Raw genomic sequence first — 25998 nt, 5'->3', positions numbered from 1 at the left:
CCGTTACACTTGTAAGCTGCTGAAGCAGCCCGCGTGTTCCTACATGCACAGCAAAGTGACCTCAGCTGAGAACAATGCAGATTCCGCATTCATGAGATTCAAATCCTCAAACTTAATGGGCAGGACCCCACGAGGCTCGCTGCATTACCATTGAATGCGTTGTTTGGCATAGAAGAGTAAAAGCATAACGTCAGTCTGGTCGTTAGCGTCACTGGGCTCGGGTTTTAGGTACGCTGCTCGGTGGGCTCCGTTTGCAGGTGCTGCAGGGTGTGCCCCGCTGCCGAGCGCTGACCTCAGGTGGTCCCAGAGCCAACGTTGCTGCGCTTCATAAAGGCTTGGATTTCTGGAGTCTTGAATCACTTTTGGGTTTACTCTTCTTCCCAGGCAAAGGCAGAATGAATTAGGGGTCTTATTCAAATAAGCCAAATCTGTTACCGAGAAGAGGCAAATGTTACTGTAGACCCCAGAGCATCATTTGAACTCCATGGATGTGCTGGCTCTGGATTTCAGTGTTACGTGCCAGGACATGCAAGGACGCGTCTATTGGTGAACTGGGCTCCCCAGCATAATCTCTGGCCACACTGACAGGAGTTCTTTACATTTCCCTTCTACGTGTACATTGCAGAAGAACGGGAGGACACTGACAGTATGGCCCTTGCAGCTTGTTAAGGTGCCTGAAAAAAGTACATTTATATTTATATTATTTATATTTATATTTACATTTACATTTACATTTACATTTATATTTACATTTACATTTACATTTATTTCTATGTATACACACACATAAGTATATTTTTAAACCTTGACAGAACCGAGCATGGGAGGCAGTGCAGAGTTTGGGGATGCTTTTACCTACCAGCGTATTTTCAAACTTAGATGAGAGAATCCAAAACAGTGTTACTTGCTTTACATCTGCACCGCTAATACCGTGCAGTGATACTAAAATCATCAGAAATCTGGATCGGTGTTGAATGAAGCAGTTTACTAAATTTTATTAAAAGACGGGAATGTAGGGGGATGGGACAGGAAATTAAGTAGCTAAAAATTATTTATCCAGCTCCCAGAATGAAAATAAAGTATGAGGTGTTAGAAAGTGAAAATAGGAGACAAAAAACCTGGTAATGAACATTTCTTTAACTGTCTAAAACAAAAATTTGATAAACATTTTAAATTAGTCCTAAAAATGCAGGGAGCTTAGCTGTAAAATTCCATCTGATCACTATTAGGCTTACATGAGATTACAAAAGCCTGCTGATAATAGAGTTAAATTCCATTTCAAAGCACTGTGGTAAGGACACTGAAACTGCAACAAGCTGGTAGTGTCATTTGGGTGAAAAAGGGAATACTCTGAGCATAAAAATAGAGAGTCAAGACAATGCTGTTTACACAGTAATTAACTTTAAGGGTAATCTTTGTGATATATTGTTTTCAGAGTTTAGATAAGGCATGAAAATAGAAAATCAATGGTATAATAAAGGAGAATTTCAGGACTTTGGTGGGTAAAGAGGAGGCCTTTGGATGTTGCACATGATTGCTGAAGACTTTTGTGTACCTTGATTTTATATTTTGACTTCTTTCTGAGCCAAACCCTTCTTTCTGGGTAGGTGAGGGTTACTGCACTCCTTAAACTGAAACCCTGTAGCTTAAATTTTACCCTTTTATTTTCTTTTCAGTTTTGTTTTCATAGTTAAATAAATTTCCAAAGTGCCTGGATATATGTGTGCAAAGTTAGCTATGCAGTCGTTGCAGCAACTGAAACCCACACCAAGTCAAGTCAGAAGAGAAAATTCTAAAGGGAAACATACTGAGGCTACATGTCAGATGTTTCTCTCTTCTTTTCTCTCCCTCTCTTTTTAGGCACACAAACACCCATATGCACATGCACATATATTAATATATATAATATATGCAGATATTGATGGAATTCTATGAGTTGAAAGAGAGGGAAGATGTCTTTAAGGATCCATATCTCTCGCAGCAGATATATGTTATTATCACTGAAATGTGGCCTTCAGTCTTGAAACAGTTAAAAGAGTTCTACGGCCACAAAAGAAGAGATTTCTTCAGAATTATCTCCCGCCTCACATTTGCTCTTAGGCAAGCAGTTTAAAAAAGCCCAGTGATTGAGCCAGTGATCCAATTTGAAATGCAGAAATGATTAGAGCTGCTTGCCTCATTTCATATCGAAATTCTCTGATTTATGACAGGGCTGCAGCCAAGATCTATCTCCAAAGGGAATTAGTGTGCAAGTTTGCATATTTTTGTTATTTAGGTTTCTGATAGCAGCTGCTAGCTAGAAATACTGAACTGGGAGGTGGTGGTGCAGGGTTTTTCAGCCATTGGAGCAAAGAAAGATAAGAGCCTTATGTTTAGGACATTTAGATCCCTTGACCATCTCACCATACAGTAATTTTTAAACTTGGATTGCAGTAATACAGGAATCCAGCGGAATGGTTAATTGTAGTTGTGGAGAAAGGAATTACCAAAATTCTGTCTCCATGTTTTAACTAGGGGAATTTTAATGAGGCATAAAACTTCAATCATGCGACTGACCTGTGGGGCAGAGTGTAGAACATATAATGAAACAGAAATAGAATTCTGAAAAAAAATTATTACCTTATCTGGAATTTACATGAAGTGTTAACAGGAAATTATGCAGTGGTTATAAATGAAAAATATGGGATTTAATGTACTTATTAATAAAGATTTGTTACATACATGATACCAGTGTCCCAAATCTGCTGTCCGCAGCTGTCCCCAATTTCTTATTTCTCTGTCCTCAAATGCATTTAGTGTCTTCTTATTACTCTGGAAGCTAAGGCCAATATCCATTTAACACCAGTTTCTAAGACAAACGGAAACATCTTTGTGTAGGGGTCGAGGACTGAGAGATTTCCCTTTTCTACAGCATTCAGACACTCGTAAAATTCAGTTTTTCATTTGGAATTCAGTTAATGTTTTCTTTGGATTTGTAAACCTTCTGTGATGAGGAGGAAAGAATGAGCACATGGTAGCTCTTAAAAAAAGGGGAAAAAGCCCTCTCCATTGAATGAAAGATGAGTAACTGCAGAATTATGCCAGTATTGCACTGAGCAAAGAAATCACACTGTGAAAGTTTATTACCTTAGCTACTATCCGGCTCCATATGGAGCCATTATGGCCTAGAGTCTCAATAGTGCTCCTAAATTGACCTCACCATAATGCAGCTGTGCTTCCAGGTATTAAAACCTCTCTCATATTTCACTGAATATTCCCCAGGGGGTCCAAGGTTATTGTAGTAAAAACTTTAAAATTTGATTACTTTGTTCTTTGACAAAGAATTCAGTAAGAAGATCATACAGCCTGCACATGGAAACGTGCGAGTTATTTCTTTTAAATCAGTTCTTCTTGCACGCTTGTATTTTTGCATTCCTACTTTTGTTATTTAATGGTAATTCTGCCGATAGAGCTGGTCATGTTTACGTACATTACACAGTTACCTAACTGACCCACTTTCTTTATAAAGTCACTCCAAGCATAGCATTGACCTTAAAATAACACCGTGATACTGCACGTAAAATAGCACCGACACTGGGGTTGAACTTCCCGTCCCTCTCTGCAGACGCCGGTGATGGGAATTTACATTAGCACATTTGAAAAGACAATTTAAAACATTGTGCACCCAGTAAGTGAAGAGTTATCAAAACAGGGACATAATGGAAATGGAGGAAATAGAAATGAAGACAGCTTTCCTTGCAACAAATTCATCCACTTGCATGGGACCATTATTCAGACAAAACAGACAATGCAGTCAGTGAAATTGTCACCTGAAGAGAAGGACATAGTAAGGTCTATTTTTATATGCTCATATATACATTAAGACAATCTATGGGTCTTTTAATTTTTTCAGTTTCCATAATAATAGTGTAGGACAGCATACATTGGAGATTATTTGAAATACAAAAATGGTGTTCTTTTTTTCCCCCCCCTTTTTTTTTTTCTTTTTTTAACAGTAACAGAAAAATTCCAGCAGCAATATAAAAGAATCAATCTTTGGACAAAGTCCACCTTCTCTGTTCCCAGTAAAATTGAGCAAGCTCTCTTTCCTACTGCCTTCTTTAGTGATGTGATTGCAATGGATTCTGTGCCTGCTGTACTATGAGTTTTATGATTCTGTGAGAAAAGATGAATATAGCACTATAAATCTCCCCTCTGAATGCTATTTTAGCTTCTCTAAAGATATTGTAATCTAGTCTATCCATGCTATTTGCAGAAAAGCAGGAGATAGAGTTTTTGTTAGGCAGTGACTGAAGTTTTCAGAGCATGGACTCCATCTGTGGGTCTGAAGCTTCATATGGACAATCACTGATGTATGTGTATTTTTTTACATTTTCACTTGTACAGGCAGAAATGGAGATATTTATGTGAAAATATGGTGCAACTTTGCTCAAATAAAAGGTTATGTCAGGGGATACATTTGGCCTTAGGGAGAGTAAGTAAACTCAGTAAAGGTGGAATGGGTCTTTTTCTTAGCATAATACTATTGTGGGAATATAAAACATTTGCATTATGAAGCAAGGGATATAAACTGAAAGCATGTGTAGGTCTTTCTAAAGAACATGACAGCTTCTGTCCTTCCTCATAAAGTATAAATACTCATGTGTATCAGTCTTACTTTTTTCTTCATTAAATTATTAAACTACCCATCATTTTAGTTTTAAGTTTTACCATGGGCTATCAAGTCTGAGAATCTCCATGTATGCAAAAACCACTTCCACAAGGTATTATTTTTAAAGCATATTATTTTAATGATTTATCATAAAGAATGTTCTTCTGTATTGCTCTGATAGCCAGTAAAAGTTAAAATACTAAGTGTGCAGTATAGTTAACTTGGGTAAGTGCAGCGTTAAAGTAGATATACATTAGCCAATATGAGGCATCAGAGGTAAAATCAAGAGGATTAAATTTGACGGAAGAGCTCCATTTAATTTCTTCCAACCCCTGTGGTTCTATTGAATAAAACGTACTTTAAGTACCTTTCTGGACTGCACTAACATCTGCTGTTCTTGGAAAAGAGTTTTTGCCAGAGATAGCTATTTACTGGGAAATGCTGGCCCACAGTGGCTTGCAGGGAGGGAGCTGTCTTCTTATAAGATTCTTACTAATTAATTCCCACGAGACTTGCTCCTGGGCTAACTATTGTGAGCCCAGCACTGCGAAGAGGTTAGCTGGGAAAGTCACAGGGAGGGATGCGGTGGCAGCAGCAGAGCCCATGTGTGCGCACGCATGTATGTCCCTGCCAAGAGAGAGGAGAACAAAAATACGTACAAAAGTCAAAGATAGGCAATAAAGCGTAGTGACTTAGTTCGCTAGTAGCTATGGCTCTTCCAAATTACGTACTGGGTTCTATAAATTATATCCAGTCCGACCAATTGGACACCTTCCCAAACCTTGTGAACTTACCTTAGAGAATCACGCAAGTATGATTGGTTTTGATTGTGTACGTTTGGAAAAAGAAATCAATCTTGAAGAAGTTGGGCAATCCACTCATATCTGGAGACCTATCGTACCTCAATAAAATTAATTGCTAGTGGTCAAATCCTTTATGCTTCATGTTTGTGTTGACTTCAGTGACGGCAGTCTCTGAGACAAGCCAGGGTTTCATGATTTCACACGTATGTATGTTTGCGTGAGCACAGACACACACGCCCACGCACGCACCGCACATATGCACATACATTTTCTAGGAACCCTACTTTCAAACCACTTCCTCAAAGAAGAGGGGAAAACCAGTTTTAATTTCGCAGAACTGACCAGGAGAGATAATGAAGTGCTTTCAGAACTCTTTATATGTGGAAGCCCTAGAGGCAAACCCCAGAGCTTTCTTACTTTTAGCAACCAATTACTGAAGGAAAAAAAAAAGAGTTTCCCAATTATGAAGTACACTATTGCAGACTGCACAGACTCAATTTCACAACGTGTATTGGAAAGGCAGCATTCACATAATTAATGAGAAAATGCTGCATGTGTTCAGGCCTTCTGTTAATTGATTAAATGAGTCTATGTCTAAATCTGATTATAATCACGCTGTGGCAGTACAATTGCGCGAGTGTGTAAGAGGTAAAGGGATTCTCTTTTCCTCACTCGTACACTCTTTCATATTTGAATGCGTCCTCCCTCTTGCTCCCCCTCCTCAAATTGCAAGAACAGAGTAAAACTCGGGCTAATAGGAAACGTAGCAAACTTCCCTATCGAAAGCTGGATAGCTTAATCACAATTACTTGAGCAGTTATTCTTGGTTTAGTGCCTTGGTTCCTGTTTAATCCATCACTTGCACTTGTAAAATACAACGTGCTTTATAGCAAATGTCAGTTTGATGCTTATTGTGGTTAACAAGTGCTGGTTAGTTTTCCCGCGGTGTCATAATAAAACACAAAACCTGCCATGTGCTTGTCATTTTTTTTAAAGAAGGCCACAGTGTTCCCTAAGGGTTGTGAGAGAAGTTCATCCCATTGAACTGGTCAGCAAGATATCATTAGCTCGTTGTGTACATGAAATCCAGGGGTTAGAGCACCAAGCGTCACAAGCCAGTTTCTTTACCTCCTTGAGCTGATCAGAGGATCAGAGTATCAAGGAAGGATTAGCACTGACTTGGGATTTGTGTGATTGGTTAATTTATTGCGGCGATGGCAGGCCTTTCATCTATGGCAACATTTAATCAGCACGGCCATGGAGGCTATTACGGGTTAGCTCTTTTCTCAAGTCAGCCAGGGCTGCACCATCAGCCCTATCACAATTCCCCTGAAATTTCCAAATTATCTGGAACAGGCTTTAGCCTCACAGTAATAAAAATTAGAAGAGATTCCTGATAGCACTGGTGGAAAAGGCTTTCACTTGCACAGGGCAAATTATAAATAGTATGAACGTGCACTTTAAAAAAAAAATTCTCCACCTCTTAAGAGATGTGCAGGACTTATCACCCCTGCTCTGATCCAAATCCTCGTGGTTGAAAATTTATATTAGATTTTATCGGTGAGGCCTAAGTCTAGAAAAATCAATGAAGGTTATCTTTTATGTTGCAGGAACTTGTGGAAATATTGATTTTCATTTTATAGTGAATTTGGAGCATGAGTTGGTAATCACTGCTGAGCTGACTACAATGTTTGCCTACTGTATCTTTTACTGAGTTTTGCTCAAGTATTTAAGATAGTATATTCCTGTTGATTTTAGCATGTAGTTTGAAGTCAAATATTTCTTAATACAACTTGGTGCATCTCTTGTTATATAATGTAATCCTTCAGCGTAATGGTGATTAGCTAATGTCTGTTGAATGATTTCTGAATTTAATAGCGATGTTCACAATGAGAAAGAGTGAGATTTCAGGACTGCTCTCATATATCTTGCTTCTCCTTTTTCCTTACCAGCCACTAAAACACCAAGTGAAATACAAAGTATAAGAGAATATGATGAACAATAAGATGGAGGATGATAAAAAATAAAATATCCATGTATAAAAAGAGTTAGGAACCTGAATAACTGCTAGTATAAATTATAGTTATTCAATCTATTAGGCATTAAATCTTTCAGAACTAATGAAAGCTAGGAAAACTTCTACTGATAAAAGATACCATGGACATAGTTTATTAAATGAGTCTACAGCCTTCATCTTGGCTCTTAAAAATGCTTTAAGAAAGTAAAACAGTGATTCAGAGAGTGATTTTTGAGCTTTTCTCATGTAATGCCCTTACTCACTCTGTGCTTTTTATTTGTATAGAGTATGTTCGCTTTCGATGTCATTTCTATTGGTGGTGTATCCGTGCAACTGATTTTAAAATGGATGAATTCTTCAAAAAGTCATCTGAATATTCAAATAAATCTGTTCCTGCCAAATTTATGCCATTCTTGTTTTGATTGTAGGTAACATATATGTGATTGCGTTCTTTCAGACCTGATATTGGAAAAGGAATTTTTAATACCTCCTTCACACAATCTAACTCTTGGGGAAGTAAAATAAAACTTCATGACTTTCATAAGATAAAGCCTAACTAACCATAAGTGTTTAAAACAAGGATACTCTCAGATAACTGTTCACTGTTAAAACAAATATTGTTAAAAATAGTAGGAAAACCAAAAATATAGCTAATATTAAATATATTTTGGACTATGGGCTCTGCTTACTCACTCCTTCCCAAGTCCTTTGGGCAGGACCTGTTGTTCCCCAGGTACAGAAGGCACAGTATAGTAGCAAGTACTTTACCTAAGTGACCTTTTCAGCTTCTCAAGTAAGGATTTAAATCTATAACTTTATAGGGATGTTGAAATACATTTTTTTTGAAACATCAGTGCAAGGAAATGCTGTTCCTCTGGGATAGAAATAGTGAAGCTTTTTACAAAGTACATGTCACAGAGTCACACAGAATTACAGAATCATTAAGGTCAGAAAAGACCTTTAAGCTTATCAAGTCCAACCATCAACCCAACACCACCATGCCCACTAAACCATGTCACGAAGTGCCACATCTACACGCTTTTTGAGTACTTCCAGTGATGGTGACTCTACCACCTCCCTGGGCAGCCTGTTCCAATGCTTGACCACTCTCTCAGTAAAGAAATTTTTCCTAATATCTAGTCTAAACCTACCCTGGCACAACTTGAGGCCATTGTCCTCAAATACAGTTGAAGAACATGATGCTGCAGGTGTCCCTGAGCATAATCTCTAAATAAATGGTCATTCTTAGCCACAGCAAACTTACAGGAAAAAGTGTATGAAAGTACCTACCTGGATGTCCTCGTGATGCTGGGGAACATATAAGGATGCATTAACAGGATACATGGATATATAAAGTTCTAGTTCCTAGAATGAACTGTATGGTGCTGCATTTATTCACATGATAATTGTCATCCTTCCCCAAGTTAATTATGCCCCATTATGCTTCTAATGCTGTCATTATTTTAGTATCCCAACTTTTACTGTTCTTGAGTATTGTAGTTGGTATGTCTTTTGATTGGTTCTATCCATTTTCTTCCAATCACAGTCTGTTCATATAGCACACAGAAATGTTAGGGATTTATAAATATGAGCAATGGTGTGTCACTGATTTCAGGGAGAGCAGAATTGTGTCCATTTTGTGGTTTTCCATGTGATGATTAAGCTAATTGGTATTCCTTTAGGTGGAAATCATTTTTAGGAAAAAAGAAATGTAATGTGTTGAATTCTTTGCTGTCTGGTTGTGGCATTTGTAGGAACCATGAATATTGATGGCATATGTAAAAGAAATTAAGTGAGGTTTTCGCTGCTATAATGTTAACTTTTATAAAGTAAAATTAAATAGAAAAAGGTGGTTTTTTCTTGCTATATGTAAATGTTTATGTGATCCAAAGCCTCTAATCCTTGAGCTTTGCCCCACAGAAACTCCTACTGACTTCTGTGGTACTCTTTGCTGAAGTAATGCTGCAATAAACACTTGAAAGATCAGCCTTAATGGGGGGGGGGGGGGGCAGGGAGCATAGTAACTTTTTTGCTTTAAATTGAAGTTGAAATTATTAACATCATAAAATCATTGGCAGTGGAGAAACTACAAAGAAAGGATGACCTGCAAAGATTGAGTTAAATTCAGTTATCTGAACCACAGGTGCAATTCCTTTTGATGTCAATGGGAATAGTGTCTGTGTTAATGAGAGTAAAATATGACCCGTTGTCTATTTGCTTGTCTATTGTGGAACTACAGATGAGCCTGCATAACTGAACAGATATGCCTGGACAGATTTGATTGCCTTTGTTCATTGTTAGTCTTGAACCTGACGTTTGCATGAAATTACAGTTAATATTTTGTTTTACACAGTTTAAGCCAGGCTGAGTTTAAAGAAAACAATTAAAGCATTCGTAACACAGCCAGGATTTGAAACATTTTGCTGTATTCTCTATTTTACTATTATTGTTAATCTAAAGAACAGGGAGTGTTTGGGTCTTTTTCCTGAAATCAAGTATTATTTTGTGAAATCATATTCTTAAAAATTTTCCAAAACAGGAAGGACTAATTTTTTCATTACCAAATAACACATTTACATGATATTTTGTTTGAAATGCCTATAGATTCCAGCCATGCACTTTTTTTTATGATTCTTCTCTGCTGGCATTAGTTATACACCGATGAGAGTCTGCAAAGTGATTACATATGACAGTCACCTGAAGCATTGCTGCTGTTAGAAATAAGCCATGCTTAGCTGATTTTCAGGGTGGTAATTTCTAAGTTTGGCCCTTTAGTTATAGCTTTACCATAAGTTTTTGTTTGTTAGGCTTTAGGAAACATTTTAGCCTAAGGTTGAAGAAATTGAGATTTGCAGTCAGATGGTGAGATTCTTGTATGCTGGATTCCTGAGGTTTACTGAGCAATTTATAGTAACAGAGCAGAATCTCCTGCCAAGGATGGCCTCACCATTATGAATCTTGTGTGCAGGTCATGATATCATCTTCTTTTTGAATTTTTCTAGAAATACTATTACCTGCTGTAAGCCCCATGACTCTTTTTGTGCCTGGTCAAGGAGAGCAAATACCCAGAAGAAAGGTTGGCTTCTCTGTTGAATACTTGGCAGAGTTTCCCCAAGCCGTTAAGGGTTCTTCAAGGAAGACAGCATTTGACCCTGGTTTGCAAAGTCCTTGCAAAGTCCTTGTAATTGATCTGGACAAGTAAATCACATACAAATAATCTTTTCCTTTCAAAATAACTATATACAACTGTAGCATAGCCAAAAGAGTTGGCATCCATATCTACCTCTGGTAAGAGCTATAGAGTCTTCAAGTCAGTTGGTTAATAGGCAAGTTAGGCAAACACAGCAATTTAAAGGTAATATGGAAATGAGGTAGGGTGTGGAGGATAAAAAGTCCACAAAAAACAATTGGTGATATGGTAACACTTGTTTTTCTAAAAAAAATTCTTACTGGGATTAATATAGTAGAAAACTTGGATTGTTATATGTTCCTAGAATTACTGAAGGATTGGTTATATGTGTAGTATGTTGACTAGACAGTACATTTCTAGATTATTTTGGAATATTGCTGGGAAATAAGCCAGAACTGATAAATAGGCTTGATGTTTGGAAAGCATCTAGGATGAATCTAGTGATAGTAGTATTGTAAATATGAAATTTAAATCTAGAAAAGATAATCTCATTGACTTTATAAAAAAGACAGATTTGGGGAAAAAAAAAGTTACTTTGAATGCTGTATATTAAATTAGTTACATAAAAATGAAAAAAGTATTTTCGAAGTTGGCGAAATACAGTTGGAACATATACTGAGTCAGAGAAATTAATTCATGTCATTCTCCTCGTGAATGTTTTCTTACCTATGTGTATTCCAGCACCGTCCTTACATGTGTTGTGCACTTCACTGATCCTGATCCAAAACCTCAAATTAGGTGCAGTCTTTACATCAAACGTAAAAAATTTTGGGTAAGACCAGGTGTGTTTTTTGCCCAGTGCCAGTAGTCTGTCCTTCAGTTTGTGTAGAGTGCAGGTGAGGTCTGTGAGCTTTTTTTGAAACATAGGTGTTTATTAAGATGAAAAAGAAAAAGCTAGGTTGTTCACTTTAATGGGTTGAATTTTCTGTAAATAAGATTAGCACATATTAAGATTTCTAACTTCTAACATCATGCACTGATACACACATTTATAACAAAGCATCGAATTTCTTTTTTTAAACCATTTTTTTTTCTAAATGTTTGAAACAATTCTAGGGAAGCTTAAAAATCTTAGTCAATGTCTCCTTTTAATAAAATTGAATATTATGGTCCTGATATTTCACTAATCTTAAGATACTCAGTTTGGTTATTCTTCCATTTTAATTGTAAATGGCATCTTTAATCTAATGTAAGTTTGATAACCTTGAATTTAACATGGACAAAATCTTCCAAAAAGATCTTAAGATAATTTACACACTATTTTGCTCACTTCAAGTTATATGGGCTTAGTTACATGTAAATTTTGCTTTTGTAAAGAAAGTATGTTGTTTATTAATTTGTTCAAGCTACATATATGTTACACAGTTCTGCAAAAATGTCCAAGACCTTTTAACTTTATCTATGTTAAACTGACTGAAGTGAATGCTGTAAAATATCAGTTATTTCTCGTTCAGTAGGAATCAATTGATATGGTGTGTATTTGTCTTAAATGACATACGTGGGAATGCCATAGAGTCGCATTCTGCCTAGTAGTGAAGGGTCGCTCTTAATTACATGGTGGGCACGAAGTAAAAGAATCGATAGAATTGATGTCCATGGGCCATGTCCTGCCTCCTTCAGTTTAAATACAGAATTTCCGTGGCTTCAGTTGTTTTCAGCAATGAGCTCTGGAAGACTTTTGCAGAGAACTGCAGAGAATTTCACTTTGTCGTGACACTGCCACGTAGATGTTATAATGACAAGTATAAACCTGACTGTAAAGTCATCTGCTACTCTTGTAGAAATTAGTCAGTTTTCTCATTTGTCTCAATTTTCTTGCATTTAAGAGAGATTTCAAGTCCAATACCTGCCTATTAATTTTCAAATACATTTCAATGTGGTTAATACATTGTTTTGTTAAAATAGCTGGCAGTCTTCTGTGCAGTACTTGAGAAACAGAAGCTTTAAAAAAAGTGTTTTAAAAGTAGCCTGTTTATAATGAACTGTAGAAGAATAATTCCTCTGACAAATATCTTATATTTACAGTCAAATTATTTCCTAACTAAAAGAAAACAAGCAGTGGTGGGGCTTAGTAGAAAGCATCCCATTCCTGTTGTCAAGGTTTTAATCAAAATCCCAGGTCTTGTGGAGTAATCTAAGGATTTTCTCTTGTGTTTTATTAGATGTTTTTTGAGCTATAATCCCAGTAATGAGCAAGTAACAAAACTCAGCTGTACATACGAAACTACCACCTATCGCAGTCCTTTCAGTCTCACATAGGATAACCAGAGCATAACTACTGTGAAGCAATACAATTATGACTTTCTTGAGGGGGAGAAAGGAGAGATAAGTGCACGGAAGTCAGCTAACACTGATGCATTGGTGGCTACAGCGTGCAAAGGGTTAACAAGATTTTCATTTTAGATAGTTGCCGTAGTAACAATCAGAGAGCTCAGGCTGTATCTTTTCTATTTGTGGGGAATGTTTAGATTTACAGAGTAGCTCAGCTTATTGTATATCTGCCTTGATTGCTGGATAAGGTTCGTTGATTAAAAACAGAATAAGATGCATTTTTATAATACTGGGGGAAGCCGCCGCCCCCAGCCCCCGCCTCCCATCACTCTTTGTCCAGCTCTTTCTCCGCGCTCGCAGCGCTCGCCCGCCGCCCAAGGCGCGGCTGTAAATCAAGTTTCACTTGAACTTTCAACGAGCAGAGGCCGGTGCCGCCCGCGCTGCGTGTGGCAGGAGCGCTCGGTCCCGAGCATCCCTTTTCCTCTCCTAGCAGCTGATTGGGACCCTAAAAGCCATGCCACAGCCAGCGCCGGCTTTGAGCGGCGTGTCTTTTGTTTGATGCCGCGGCTTGGGTTTGCTCGTTCACCATCCACAGCTTAGCAGAAGAAAGTTTGACCAAAGCTCGCCTCCGTGGTGGAGGAGCGAAGAGGCAGATTTTCGCCTGTTCGTCACCCAACTGTTCCCCATGGAATCAGCAGGAGCTGCCAGAGGCTCACGGGCTCCGCAGACGTGGCCACCTCCCTTCAACGTGCAAATGGGATCAGAGCTTGCGAAAATCAGTCAGTTATTCGTTTCCTTCCCTTAAAAATTGAGAAGGCTTGTGACGGCCGCGGCGGGGTGCCGGGCGTGCGGAGGTTGCAGTGACCCTCAAGCCAGGCGGCTGCCACCCGCGAGCGATGCCCCGCGCTGGCGGGGCCTCACACCCCACCCGGAGGTCCCTATCTCCCGGGAGCAGGGAAAAGGCCCTGCTCAGTTGGGATGCCAGGTTCAAGTCTGCCTCCAACAGCTGCTGCCAGTTAGTGCCAAGTGATACGTGGAAGTTGTTTGAAACAGATAGGTGGCTGGAGCACTGTAGCGTTTTAATGCCAACTTCTGTGAGAACAACAAGACAAATTCCGGTATAAAGTTTTACTAACTTCTGTTTGATAGCCTGGACTTCTCTGATTCTGCCAATTTCTGAAGCTTTTGCTCCTTTAGAGCTCTTGATTTTTCATGCTGCTGATGCTGTTTGTGGTGTTAGGTTGCTTTCTTGGCTCCATAACACATGCACTGAAGAGGGGCTTTCTTTTCCTTTTATTCGCTTCACTGGGATATTGAAGTACTAGGAATGTTTGGAAGCTGGCTTCTTTCTTATGCTCAGGTATCTGAAAATTGATTTGAAAATTTTATCGGAAGCAGAAGGGTTTTGATTTGATTTTCTTTGAACCAGGAAAGGCCTTAGAGGAGAAATTACCATCTGGAATTGAAAAATCATTATTTGTGAAACTGGTCTGAGCCAATGGTAGAATAGTTTTCTAATCACTTAAATTCAGTCCGCAGTGTGGCGGTACCCAGTGTTATTCTTATTACCACTCTGAGTTTTCATTTCATAGAAAGAAAAAAAAATTAAAAATTAACCTGACTCCTATGACCTAGGTGCAAACTTCTTGTTCTTTTTGATGCTCCCTATTTTTGAAAGTTAGCCCACTTCCACTTGAGGACCTCTCCTTGGACTTGTGATCCCAAACAGAGGCTTTACCGGTCCTGAGGGGTCCCATCAGAGAACACAGAGCTGCAGCACTGCTGTCCCGAAGTGGCTTAATCAGTAGACTGCTAATTGGCAAGAGTTTGACACCAATATTCTGAAGTCGTAGACGTACCCAGTTATTCCGTTCATCATTTTCACACTGTTTTGTTTCTACACATGAAAGGGAATGAATCCATCAGCTCCCTTTAAGCAAGTTGCATCACTCTTTTATCAATACTGTCATTTAAACTTAGGATACCAGACTGTGTATATCCATCAGTCCCAGAAACAGATATTGGTTCATAGTCAAATACTTGCTGCAAAGAATTTAAAAAAATCAATATACTTCTTTCTGAGAAAAAGATCCTTTAAATAAACTTGCCAAGCTGCCAGCTTCTTTGTCTATTGTTACTTAGTCCAATTGATAGGTTTTTTGAGTTCCCTAAAATATGTTAAAATGGAAGGGGTTTGGGCTTCATTCATTGTTATTTTCAAGTTATAAACATAACACCAGGTCCCTATCTCCCTTTTAGCCCTTCTTTTATGTGTAAATGTTTCATAAGTATCTGAATGAATTTTCCAAGTAAAATGTATTTTCTTGGAACTGCTTTTACTTACAGAAAGTCTTTCACCCTTACACCCAGCTTCATCATGTTCAAAACCAAAAGCCTGAAAGCAGCATTCCTACACTACTTCTTTGTTTCCAGATTTTAAGATCTATTATGCATAGTGTAGTGCATAATCATAATTATGCATTCATGATGATGTTTGTACTGGCTTAACTCAGGAATAGTGTGAGAAAGCTAATCTCGAAGCTACAGGCTGTTTTTCCTGCACTTTAGATTCTGATCTGAGCTGTTTGTTGAGTCTTACTGGAACCAGAGCCCTGTACTCACCAGTCCCGCTGCTGGACTCTCCATCTTTATCTCCAGTCCCAGTGAAAGACCTTCACCCATTCTTTGAAAACTTCTTTTTTTATGGGAACTTGCATAGTTGCAGTTCTTCGTCATGCTGCATATAATCAGTACACTGAAGAAATTAAAGCGAGAGCTGCGTTACACAACTGTGTCGTACAAGCTACAAAAAATGAGGATCCTTTTAATCTGCCATTGGGCATTTTAGGGAACTTCATTTTCATTTTTATGTGAGAACAGCAAAAAAAAAAATCCTCAAGCTTTTAAGACAGTGGGGAAAAAATGACCTCATTATGTGTAACATATTCTTCAACTGTAAGAAAGTAACTGCTTGCAAGGTAAAGGTGCTGCTCTGCACAGTTCGTCTTCTTGGTCCAAGCCTTCTGAAATGATAAAGAACATGTAAGCACCATTAATCCATAATTCAGATCTGTGCAAGATCATATTCATGAAAAAGCACAAAATTCTGAAATGTATTTACTCTGAAATCCCTATATTAATCAGTCACTCAATACCATTGTTATTGTAAAATCTATATAAAATTTGATGGAATGGAAGTAAGATTAAAAACCCGAAAATACTACATAGTCATATGCTAATTTCTACTGAACTAATTTTCTTGTGAATTCTATTTTAATATTTTGTAGGTTTTTTCACTGGTAATATTTGGGAAAGGGTTTCAATTGGAATAAAAAAAAATTCTATGAAAACACTATGTGTATCTTATGAATCTTTAACCAGCTAAAGGATATTTTATGGTATTCTATCTTTGATAGACTGGAAAATAGAAATCAAAAGTGAATAGAGAATAACCAAAAATTCCAAGCATTTACAAACTTTTCCATCAATATTATATATATCTGTAAAATTAATTCCTCACCTCATTACTTGTAGACAAAAAAGCATAGAGTAACATTGAAAATCACTAATGGCACCTTGCTCCAGTTTATTTTTATGTAAGCAGTCAACAATCAGTCAAGTGCAATAATGCAACAGTGTACCAACTAGCAACACGCTCACAGGAGATAATTTAAACTTGTTTTTTACAGACACAAGAAGCTGATTTTAAAGCCATTCCTAAGAAGATTGTCCTTGATTTTACATTATCCTGGGTGTTTGAGTTTCTTCCATTTACTATCATACTCACTGGGCGAAAAATATCCTAGTGTCTGCTTAATAGTGATGGAATTTTCAACATGAAGATGTAAGGAGGAATTAGGTTTTACCCCATAATTATATATTAAATCAGTGTTAAAATACAGTTGTAATCAAATCCTTTCATATCCCAAGGCCGCACATTTGATACAGTACATTGGAAGGTCAGAACACTTAGCTGAGTGTTCACCCCGAGACTCAACAGATGTACAGATACGCAGCCTAATCCCAAAAACACATTCATAAGTCTGGAAGATCAGAATTGAGCCTTAATTCTCTAAAGGACTGCCACAATGTTGTGTGGTCCTTTCATCCAAATTAGAATGATTCATTATGTCTAGTCCATTAGCACCATCAGGGATAGGTGTGGGCCATAAAATCTGCATTAGGATTTCTAAATATGTCAAGGATAATCTTAAAATGAGATAAACTGGGATGTTTTAACTGAACTAAAAATAATTAATCAAAGTCATACGTGTAGACTTCTGGTTGTTGAATCATGTGTTAAACTTCTACCTTAAATGATTATGCTGTCTTAACAAATATAAAACTTGGGTAGAGGATTGTGTATTGGATTTACACTGTTAAAGTACCGTGTTTCCTGTTGGTAAAGATACATATATAAATTTCTAATAAAAGCATGCATAAAAGCCATTAAAAATTGTGAAGAAAAGAACAGAAGATTTTTCTTTATTCCCCAATTCTATTGCAAATTATTTAGGTAAAAATTTATATATAATATGTTGTGTGCATTCAGTGTGTGCACCACTGAAGTTCATGTATTGTGTCATGCAACATCAAGAGAATTACACTATAATACCTACACCATTAACTACACTGACTTTGTATTAAATATGTATTTCATAAAGGCCTCACAATATTCATTGGAAATATAATCCTAATAGAGCTGCACTGGATTATACAGTTAAAATATTGGACAAGCATATACAGAGAATTTTTTTTCTACCTTTTTGGTTCTGGGGAAAAAAAAGTGAAATTAAAAATATCTCTTACTGCTGCTAAAGCATGACTTATTCACCTTTCATGACAAAAACATTCACTTTTCTGAAGTAAAATACACAACCTGTGTTTGCAGTCCAGACAAAGTAATAATAATATATAATAAGAAGAATCTATAACTACTAATTAATCTATAGTTCTGTGTAATGGACTGTTTATAGGAGGCTTTATGAACGTCTTTTTTCTTTTGTATTTTAATGGATTTCTTAGATAAAAATAAATACATATAATAAATGAATTTTTGACTTTTGAAAATTATGATTTAAATCATCCATTCCTGGGTAAGAAAAAGTACGAGAAAAAAATCCAAAATTACTGCAAAACAGAAATTATTCAGTACCACTGTCACTAAGCTATAGATAGAACAATCATTGAGGAGGGTTTCAGTGTAAATAGCTGGACAGCAGGACCAGGCAGAATTAACAATATGCAATATAAACGCCTTCATGTCTGCTAGAAAAACCTCTGTAATTGGCTCCTTGATCATCTAGAATATCTGCTGTCACATTAACTACCCCAGGCCCAAGTGATCTTTGTGCAGAGTAAGAGAGCAAATGTCAGACGATTAACAGGGATTGATGGTTTATCCCAGAGTTTAGACCCTCAACCCATCCAGCGTAAACTCGATGTTTGCAAAATTGCAGCTGAACCATACTGAGCGGAATATTCATCTATTTAACATTAAAAATGTTTAGCATAAGTGAAAGGAGTTACATCCAAGCAAGTGCATTCAGAAAATATTTACTGGCAAATATCAACGTGGTCTCAGTAGTAGAAAGAGAGACCTAATTCTTAGAGTAGACAATAATTTACAGCAGGAAGGTTAACCCAGTTGGAAAAATGCACTGATAGTTCCATGTGAAAGTGTGCAAGCAGCACTGCATTATATCTTGTCTAAAGATAAGTTATATATAGTGTGATTTCATCGGTACAGCTGCATGTCATCTCTGAAATAGTATTATCCAAAGTATTCAACATTACAGTAAAGCAGAAAGGTTCAACACCTACAGAAGATACCTGAGCACTAAGACACAATGACGGTGGGCATGCTGCCCACAGGTATCAACTCACCACACCAGAGATGATTCAGTTAGCACTGTCAAGTTTCAGAATATCCTAATCGTATTTATTTATCATAATCATATGTGTGCTAATCACAGCACTGACTAAGAATATAGTTTCCTGGTGCCGGTCATTGTGTAAACACACTATGTGTATATACATATATATATATGCGCTGTTTTCTCCAAGAATGAAATGAACAGGACAGAGAGCAATAGGAGAAATATAATGAGAAAGTCAAGTCAAGAGAGTGATGGCTAAATACACTGTTGTGCATCCCATGCTTTTTGGGAAAGGGAGGAGTTATCTAGACATAGTTATTCAGGTACATACGCTATGGAAGAAGGAGCAAGGTAGGAGGACAGGGCAGGGGAGGAGCAGCTGTGGAGTGAAGCCGGGTGAAAAGTCTTTATAGGAGGGAAGCAAAGGAGTCGAAAGCCCATCAACATGGGGTGCTGTGGGCAGGAGAAGCTCAGAGCATTCAGAGGTCTAGTTTCCAGATTTTCTATTCCTGTTCCTATCAGTTGGTTGTCATGTCCTCCAGGACCACATGGCAAGCAGCCAGAAGGAATTGCCAGGATACTCAGCTAGGACCAGGTGCTCCAGAATCTGGATTAATTATTTTAAACCTTCTTAGTTCTGGGGAAGAGTTTGAAGATGGGCTCCAAGGGTATCCCAGATTAAATAGAACAAGCTAAGGTTGCTTTTGACAGCCATTATTTTGTACCTAAGTTACAGTGAGATTTGATTTATGTTTATTTTATAAATTTGACAAAATGCATTCTAGCTAGGTAACAAGTAATGATCTCAACATTTAGCATACATTTAATTTGCATTAGAGACATTAATCAGCAGGCATATTTTATATTAATAAAAAATGGGGAATCATATTGAAGTCATGACAAGTGTTAGAAAATATTAACAGACCTAAGGTGTATTTTTTTGTTTGAATATTTTCTTTGGTCTGATTTAGGTTTGTGGATATATGGTGAAATGTATGTTCAGTTTTGTCACTTGACAAATGATGATCTCTTGGGGTAAACAGCAGGGTTTCTCAGTTGCAGGGAGTCCCAGCTGTCTTTTGGGATTCCATCTGTGTGTACATTTTTTTAATCTTTTTTTTCCCCTTTTTTGTGTTTGAAACATTTAGAGGCTTTGGTTTGACCACAGCCTCTGCAAATGTTACCAATTCTTTTTCTTCTGCTATCACCAAAAAAAACCCAAAACCCAAACCACCCCTGAAGAGACTCCCTCTTCAGATAAGTGTAATCCCCCCCAAAATAGCCAAATGTAAATGCATTGTAGACTAAGAATGATGCAATTTGTTTCACAAGCAGTCAGTCTGCTGGTGCAGCACTGCCATGCTCATTAGCGTTACGTAATGAGAATCCAGAGACCTGGGTAAGAGAGATATGAGGACTTTTTCCCTCCCACCGTGACCAAGGTACTGGCGAGTAACACTGACCCCTCCATCTCTTCTCCATCACTAGTTTGGCGCATCACTAGTTAGCATGCCAGAACTGTTTTGCTGTATTGTATATGGTGGCCGCCAAAGGTGAACTTAACCTCTCGAGAGGGGAGGTTCTGCAGTTCCAGTGTGTCAGAAGATGTGTCAACCTGTGACAATCAAATTGAATTTAACTTGAATTTCAAAGTAGAAACCTCCGTCAGTGTATTAACTGGTGTTTTACTTGCCAGCCTCATATCTGAAGGCACCTGAGGTATATTTACAGTTCTCCTCCCAGTACAGTCTTGTTTTTAATTTGCTAATAAAGTAACACTGCACAGTGGGGCATAAGAACTTTCTCCAAGAGCATGAAGACATTTTGGTAATCTTCTGTATCTTTTATGGGAACTCAAACTCTTTGAGATTTAGAAAGAAAATCTGTTTGTGGGAACCAAAACAGAATTAGAAGCAAAGCCCTTGAGTATCTTAAGTCACCAGCAACTTTCCTCTGTTTTGGTGAGAGTACTTTAAGGAAGTAGTTTTGACATTATAGAGCCCTGTACTAACTGAACAAAAAAAAAAAGATAAAGATTGATTTTTCAATGAATGGTACATCTCCTTAAATAATATTGAACACTTTTTGGAACACTATGTCTGGGACAGGAAGGTTGTGTCACAGCAACTTACTGAACATCAGCTCAGTATCTATTTCTTGCTCTGGCACAGCTTCTTAGGAAACAGCTCACAACGATCAGGCATTTGACATCAGAATTTCATAGATTTCAAATAACTTGCTCATACCATTTTTCCCTTCACTGTGGGGGTTTCCTCAAGTTTCTGCCAGGCTGCACACATCATATGGTAGAAATCTTTGCAGGGAAGAGCCCATCTAATGTTACTTGTCAGCACTGAATCCTTTTAGCAAGAGTGCAAAACTATTTTCGGCCTGCTGTGATGGCTATTTTTATCTCCATTAACCTCTTGACTGAATATAAACATTTATTGAGGGTTACCTCCCTTGTTTGTCCAGTTGCTTCAAAGGTTAGTGAAAAATGGATGCCTGCCTGACCTCTTTCATCCTCATTAGCTGATTCTAATTGTTCCCTAAGAGATCACAGTTTTGACCCTGTTTGTCCTTGTCAAATTTGTCTAGTTATGGCATGAAGGCATTAGCAGAAATTGCATTTTCAGGTAAAAATTACTGTAGTGTAGAATACACACTTACCTAGTACAGAGTGGTGAACAGCGTGTTCAAGTTTAATGTGCCCTCATTTCCAAAATGTGAGGTTCCTCTTGTATGGCTCCATCTTATAGACACCTGTGTTAGTAGATCCCTATGATTATACTTAGTCAGTAAGCAGGATGCTTTGTAAGCTTTTGACTAATTTGTAGCAGTTCTTTTGGAAGAAGAAATAAAATTTTATTTGGTTTTTGAAGTCTTATTTTTAAGCAGCTATAATACTGTTGCTACTCTATCACAGAAGCTTTTTTGTAAAAAGGTACCTTTCTTAAACTAGAGATATTCCTAACAGCACTGTAAAAAAAAAAAACAGATGATAGCATAAAGTAGCTAAGACCACCCACCCACCACCACCACCATTTGTGAATGACCAACTACAAGTTGCAGTATGACAAATGCATTTTATGAATTACAGGACGGTTTTCATAGTACACTCTGAGAGTCAGAGCGTGAACATACTTTACTTCAAGTGAGATGGTGTCCCAAAGGTAAAGAGTTGTCATGAAGAACATTTTGACCTGCCAGGATTTTTTTCTGTGTCAAGTCAAGAAAGACCTTTTTCATGTTCCTTGGTGGGTCTCAGTTGTGGTTGTATGGTGGGGATAAAGGATCTGGCAGGTCTCAGTTAGGTATCTCAAATGGACAGGTCCCAGGCTTCACAGGTTGTAACCAACGCCTTAAATCCCACAGACACTTAGTGCAGATTAAAAAGCACTGGTGTAATTCGCTCAGAGCACGATATCCTGCTTTACAAGCGGGTTGCCGCATTCTGCACCAGCTTCAGCTTTCGAATGGATTTAAAATGTAGCCTCAGGTATAGCGCATTGCAGTAGTCTAATCTTGAGGTGATAAAGGCATGACTGATTTAACCATAGCTTCTTGTTATCTTGGACTGGGGTCTTTTCATTTTATCCATTTTAGGGAAATGGCCTTTCCTGAATCAGCGGGCTTGCTTCAATTCTTACTATGTAATAAGGCACAACAAGAGCAAGCCTTTGTCAGTAGTGAACACCTCCTATGAACGTGTGAACCTCAAAGGATGCCAAACCCCAAGAACTGCTGTGATGGTCCTGACTCATCTTACAGCTCACACAATATGCTTGTGAGGTACTTCAAAGAGAAGCCATTGCCCGTCTCCCTTAGTGGAGCTGCCAAGCTTTACAAGCAGCCAGGGCCTTGTGAAGTTTTGCTTTCATATTAAAAGAAGTTTATTTACATATCTGTGCAGCTTGGGAGCAGAGCTATAGGAGATTGGGAAATTCTTTTGAGGTGTCCACCAGCTCTTCTGGGCTAGCAGAGCTGTGAGACGAAACACCCTGTTCTTCCTCCAGCCTATCTCTAGTGCCTAGAGACCACTCACAGCTGCTGAACCAATTGCAAGTTTTACTGCCAAGCCCACCTGGAAGCTAATTTAGTGATCTCCATGTAGTTCTTTAAGTTCCAAAAAGGCCCTGTAGATGGTGTACAGCAAAGCAAACTTGCATCCTGGCTGCTGGTGCTCAGTCTACCTGCTGCTGCTGCTGTTTCACCTCAGAAGGGATGACGCACCAGCCTGGGCTCCTCTCGTTGTCTAGAAGAAACAGGAGCAGTGGCCTGGGACTAAGCCTACCACTTACTAAAGGAGAAATTAGTCTCCATGAGAAAGTCAAACGGTATCTCTGCATCTCATTTATTCCTCAGCTGTATGTGGTTAAGTATAATCCTTTCCCTGGACATAGTATTTGTCCTGTCTATGTAGATAATAAACTATTGCCCAGCACAAGAAGATCCTGATATTATTTGAGGCTTTTTGTTACCACCCTTATATATATAGCAAATAATACCCTTACAGCAGATGGGAGAGACACAATGAAATGTCAGATGTCTGGGAGAAGAAAACCAGAAATAGGAATTAGATCTTGTGAAAATGGCAATTGGAGAAGTGCAGCATGTGGTAGGAACATGTCCTGGTCCTTCTCCTCTTCATTGCTGTGCAGTCACGGTTGCTAACATTCTTGCTAAAGCTTGTATTTAGTAAGGGAATGATTCTCACCTATGTGAAGAATAGCCACCTTCCTTGTTTCCATGACAGCCTTAACACTGTTTTGGTGTAACTGACACTAAAGTCCAGACTTTTCTATAATAGAAGATAGAGATGATACATTGATTACCTTTCATGTCATCTCTTGCAGTTCTTTTTGAGTTCATGCTTCATCTACATCATTTTCTGTGCAGGCCATATGTAAATACTTTGCACTGATTTCATAATTGGTAATATCAGACATCTTGAAAATTTATAGATGAACTTAACCAAACAAAAAAAAAGAAAGGTCTTGCTTACTGTCCAATTAGAAATTGGAATTTAAATTCAGATTTCAAATGCATGCAATTGTGTTGACTCTTGTCATATTTTGCTTCATATAAACAAACACACTTTCTGCAACTTTCCGTAGAAAAAGCAGCATTAGGAATTGAGACATTGCATGTCTCTGGTTGGAGTATTTTTAGACTAGGTAGGTATGTTCTCGCTAGCTGTTACTTTCCTTTTTATTAATTTTTTTCTTCATTTTTATCTGTTTTTTCCAACACTTCTGGAAGATGAATAGTATAATGGAGTGCATATAGAAGTGTGACTTATGCATAAACATTTGTATGAAAAATGCAAAATATAAAATGCAAATTAAGCAAGAAATACTATAGTTGATAAAACAGTATTAGAGAATAAACAGATCAAAAAAACCCTGAAAATGTAAAGAACTGTGACATTCAATATGTCTTATTCTATCATCTTTGTTAAAGTATTGATATATCATAAATTTTATTAAAAATATCCTACATAATATTATTAATATACTCATACTAATAAAATATGTTAAATAATATCTTATTTCCAATAAATCTTTTCATGCATGTTTTCAGAATGTAATATATACTATGGTAACTCTTATTATACTTCACTACACTTCTAGAACAGTCATGGATAATAAATGTGACCAACACATCTGGAATGTCCATGTAAATATATGATTTTCCATATCATAATATTTTTTAACTCTCTTAATCGTACAGAACATCACAATAGAACATAGCTGGAGCCAACTAGAGAATTATTAGTGGAATATAAAATAATTAATCAAATTCTCTTTGAAAAGGCTGGAATGTCTTGGACAGCATTATATCCCAGGAAAAAAAAAAAAAATTAAAAGTTACCTGGTGACTATTGTACTTTGTACTCTCTGATGTGGTTTCACGTTTGATATAGAGAAAAAGAACTGTGAATGACAGAAGTCTAAGTGGCATCTCAGTGCCACATACTGACAAACTCAGGATTACCCACACAGGGGTTTTGCCGTTTGATTAGTAAAAGGAGTTAAGTGTTAATAAATTTGAAGCCTCTACCTTATGTCCTTAAATACAAAATTCTCTAAATATAGAATCTGATATACACACAGGGGATGGCTTTGTTAAACGTGCATCTCCATGCCTGCATGCCTTTCAGGTGCAATGGATGTCAGCCTTTACTTTTGTGCTTTTGAATTTATTAATACAACTTCTTTTATAGTCTTTTTGGAGACGAAGTGCAGCGAATCATTAGCATTGTTATTATTTCAGACATAGTGAAATCACACATCAACACTTAGCAAAAGGGGAAAAATTCCATTATCCATTCACAACAATTTCCTATGATAATACAAATGTTACCCAGGACAGATCTTTGAAATGGATACCAAGCCTTTAAATTCTTTCCTGTCTGTTCCAGGAAATAGTGAGATCCCATAGATAATGAAGTACAATGTGCCTAAAGTTCACTTCTAACACTTGGCTCTTTGCTGTGAAAGTCATCTGCATTCCCTTTATAATTCTTAGCCACCAGAGATCTGCTTAATCTTGGAGATCTGATCCAATATCATTCGGAAAAATCCTTGATAATAGTTTCGCCATGCAATCAATGAAAGAAGTAAAGCTTACTGCTTATGTCTTCTTAAAAAAAATCCTGAGGCGGGGGAATAAGACCTTGGCTTATGGGTTTGGAGATTTAGTTGTTTGTAAATAAAATTATTATTACTATTATTATTCAAGTCCTTAATCAAGGCAAGCAAATGGCATCTGTTTGTTATCATCCTTCCTACAGAAGACAAAGTCTTCAGTCCCTATGGTACTGACTGCTGGCCCCAAGTGGTTGCTGGATGTGACTTGGCAAGGAGTAGAAGACAACAAAAACAACTGCATTGTGTACAGCAAAGGTAAACACAAGCTGATTTTTTTCCTCTACTTTCTTGTGTAAGGTACTGAGTAAAAATGCACCTTGTTGCGTAATAGGAAAATGAAGTAGCTTGTGTCCCCTTAAAGTCAAACAGTTTTCATTCACATTTTCCTACCATGTTCTGGTTTTGCTTTTTTTTGTTTGTTTTTTTCTTTTAATGATATGAAAAGCCTACATGGTGTCTGCAGTGTATTAAATGCTTTATAAACACAGAAAGACGTCAACTGACATAAGAGATACCATGCATTTCTCTCTGAGA

The 25998-nt window shown here is 37.6% G+C and overlaps 1 protein-coding gene across 2 annotated transcripts in view; it reads left to right on the top strand.

Annotated features, from left to right (window-relative positions):
* The window catches only part of ZFPM2 (zinc finger protein, FOG family member 2), a gene marked incomplete at both ends in the record, with an annotated part of 319351 nt that overhangs the window by 186960 nt on the left and 106393 nt on the right, over positions 1 to 25998 (top strand). For both annotated transcript variants that reach the window (XM_082015644.1, XM_082015643.1), the window contains one exon: positions 25608 to 25719. In XM_082015644.1, coding sequence (XP_081871770.1) covers positions 25608 to 25719 — 112 coding nt within the window. The remainder of the gene's footprint in view (positions 1 to 25607; positions 25720 to 25998) is intronic.

Source organism: Phaethon aethereus (assembly GCF_964289735.1).
Source record: "Phaethon aethereus genome assembly, chromosome: 2".
In the NCBI taxonomy this organism is placed as follows: Eukaryota; Metazoa; Chordata; class Aves; order Phaethontiformes; family Phaethontidae; genus Phaethon; species Phaethon aethereus.
This window is presented reverse-complemented; position numbering and strand designations above follow the sequence as displayed.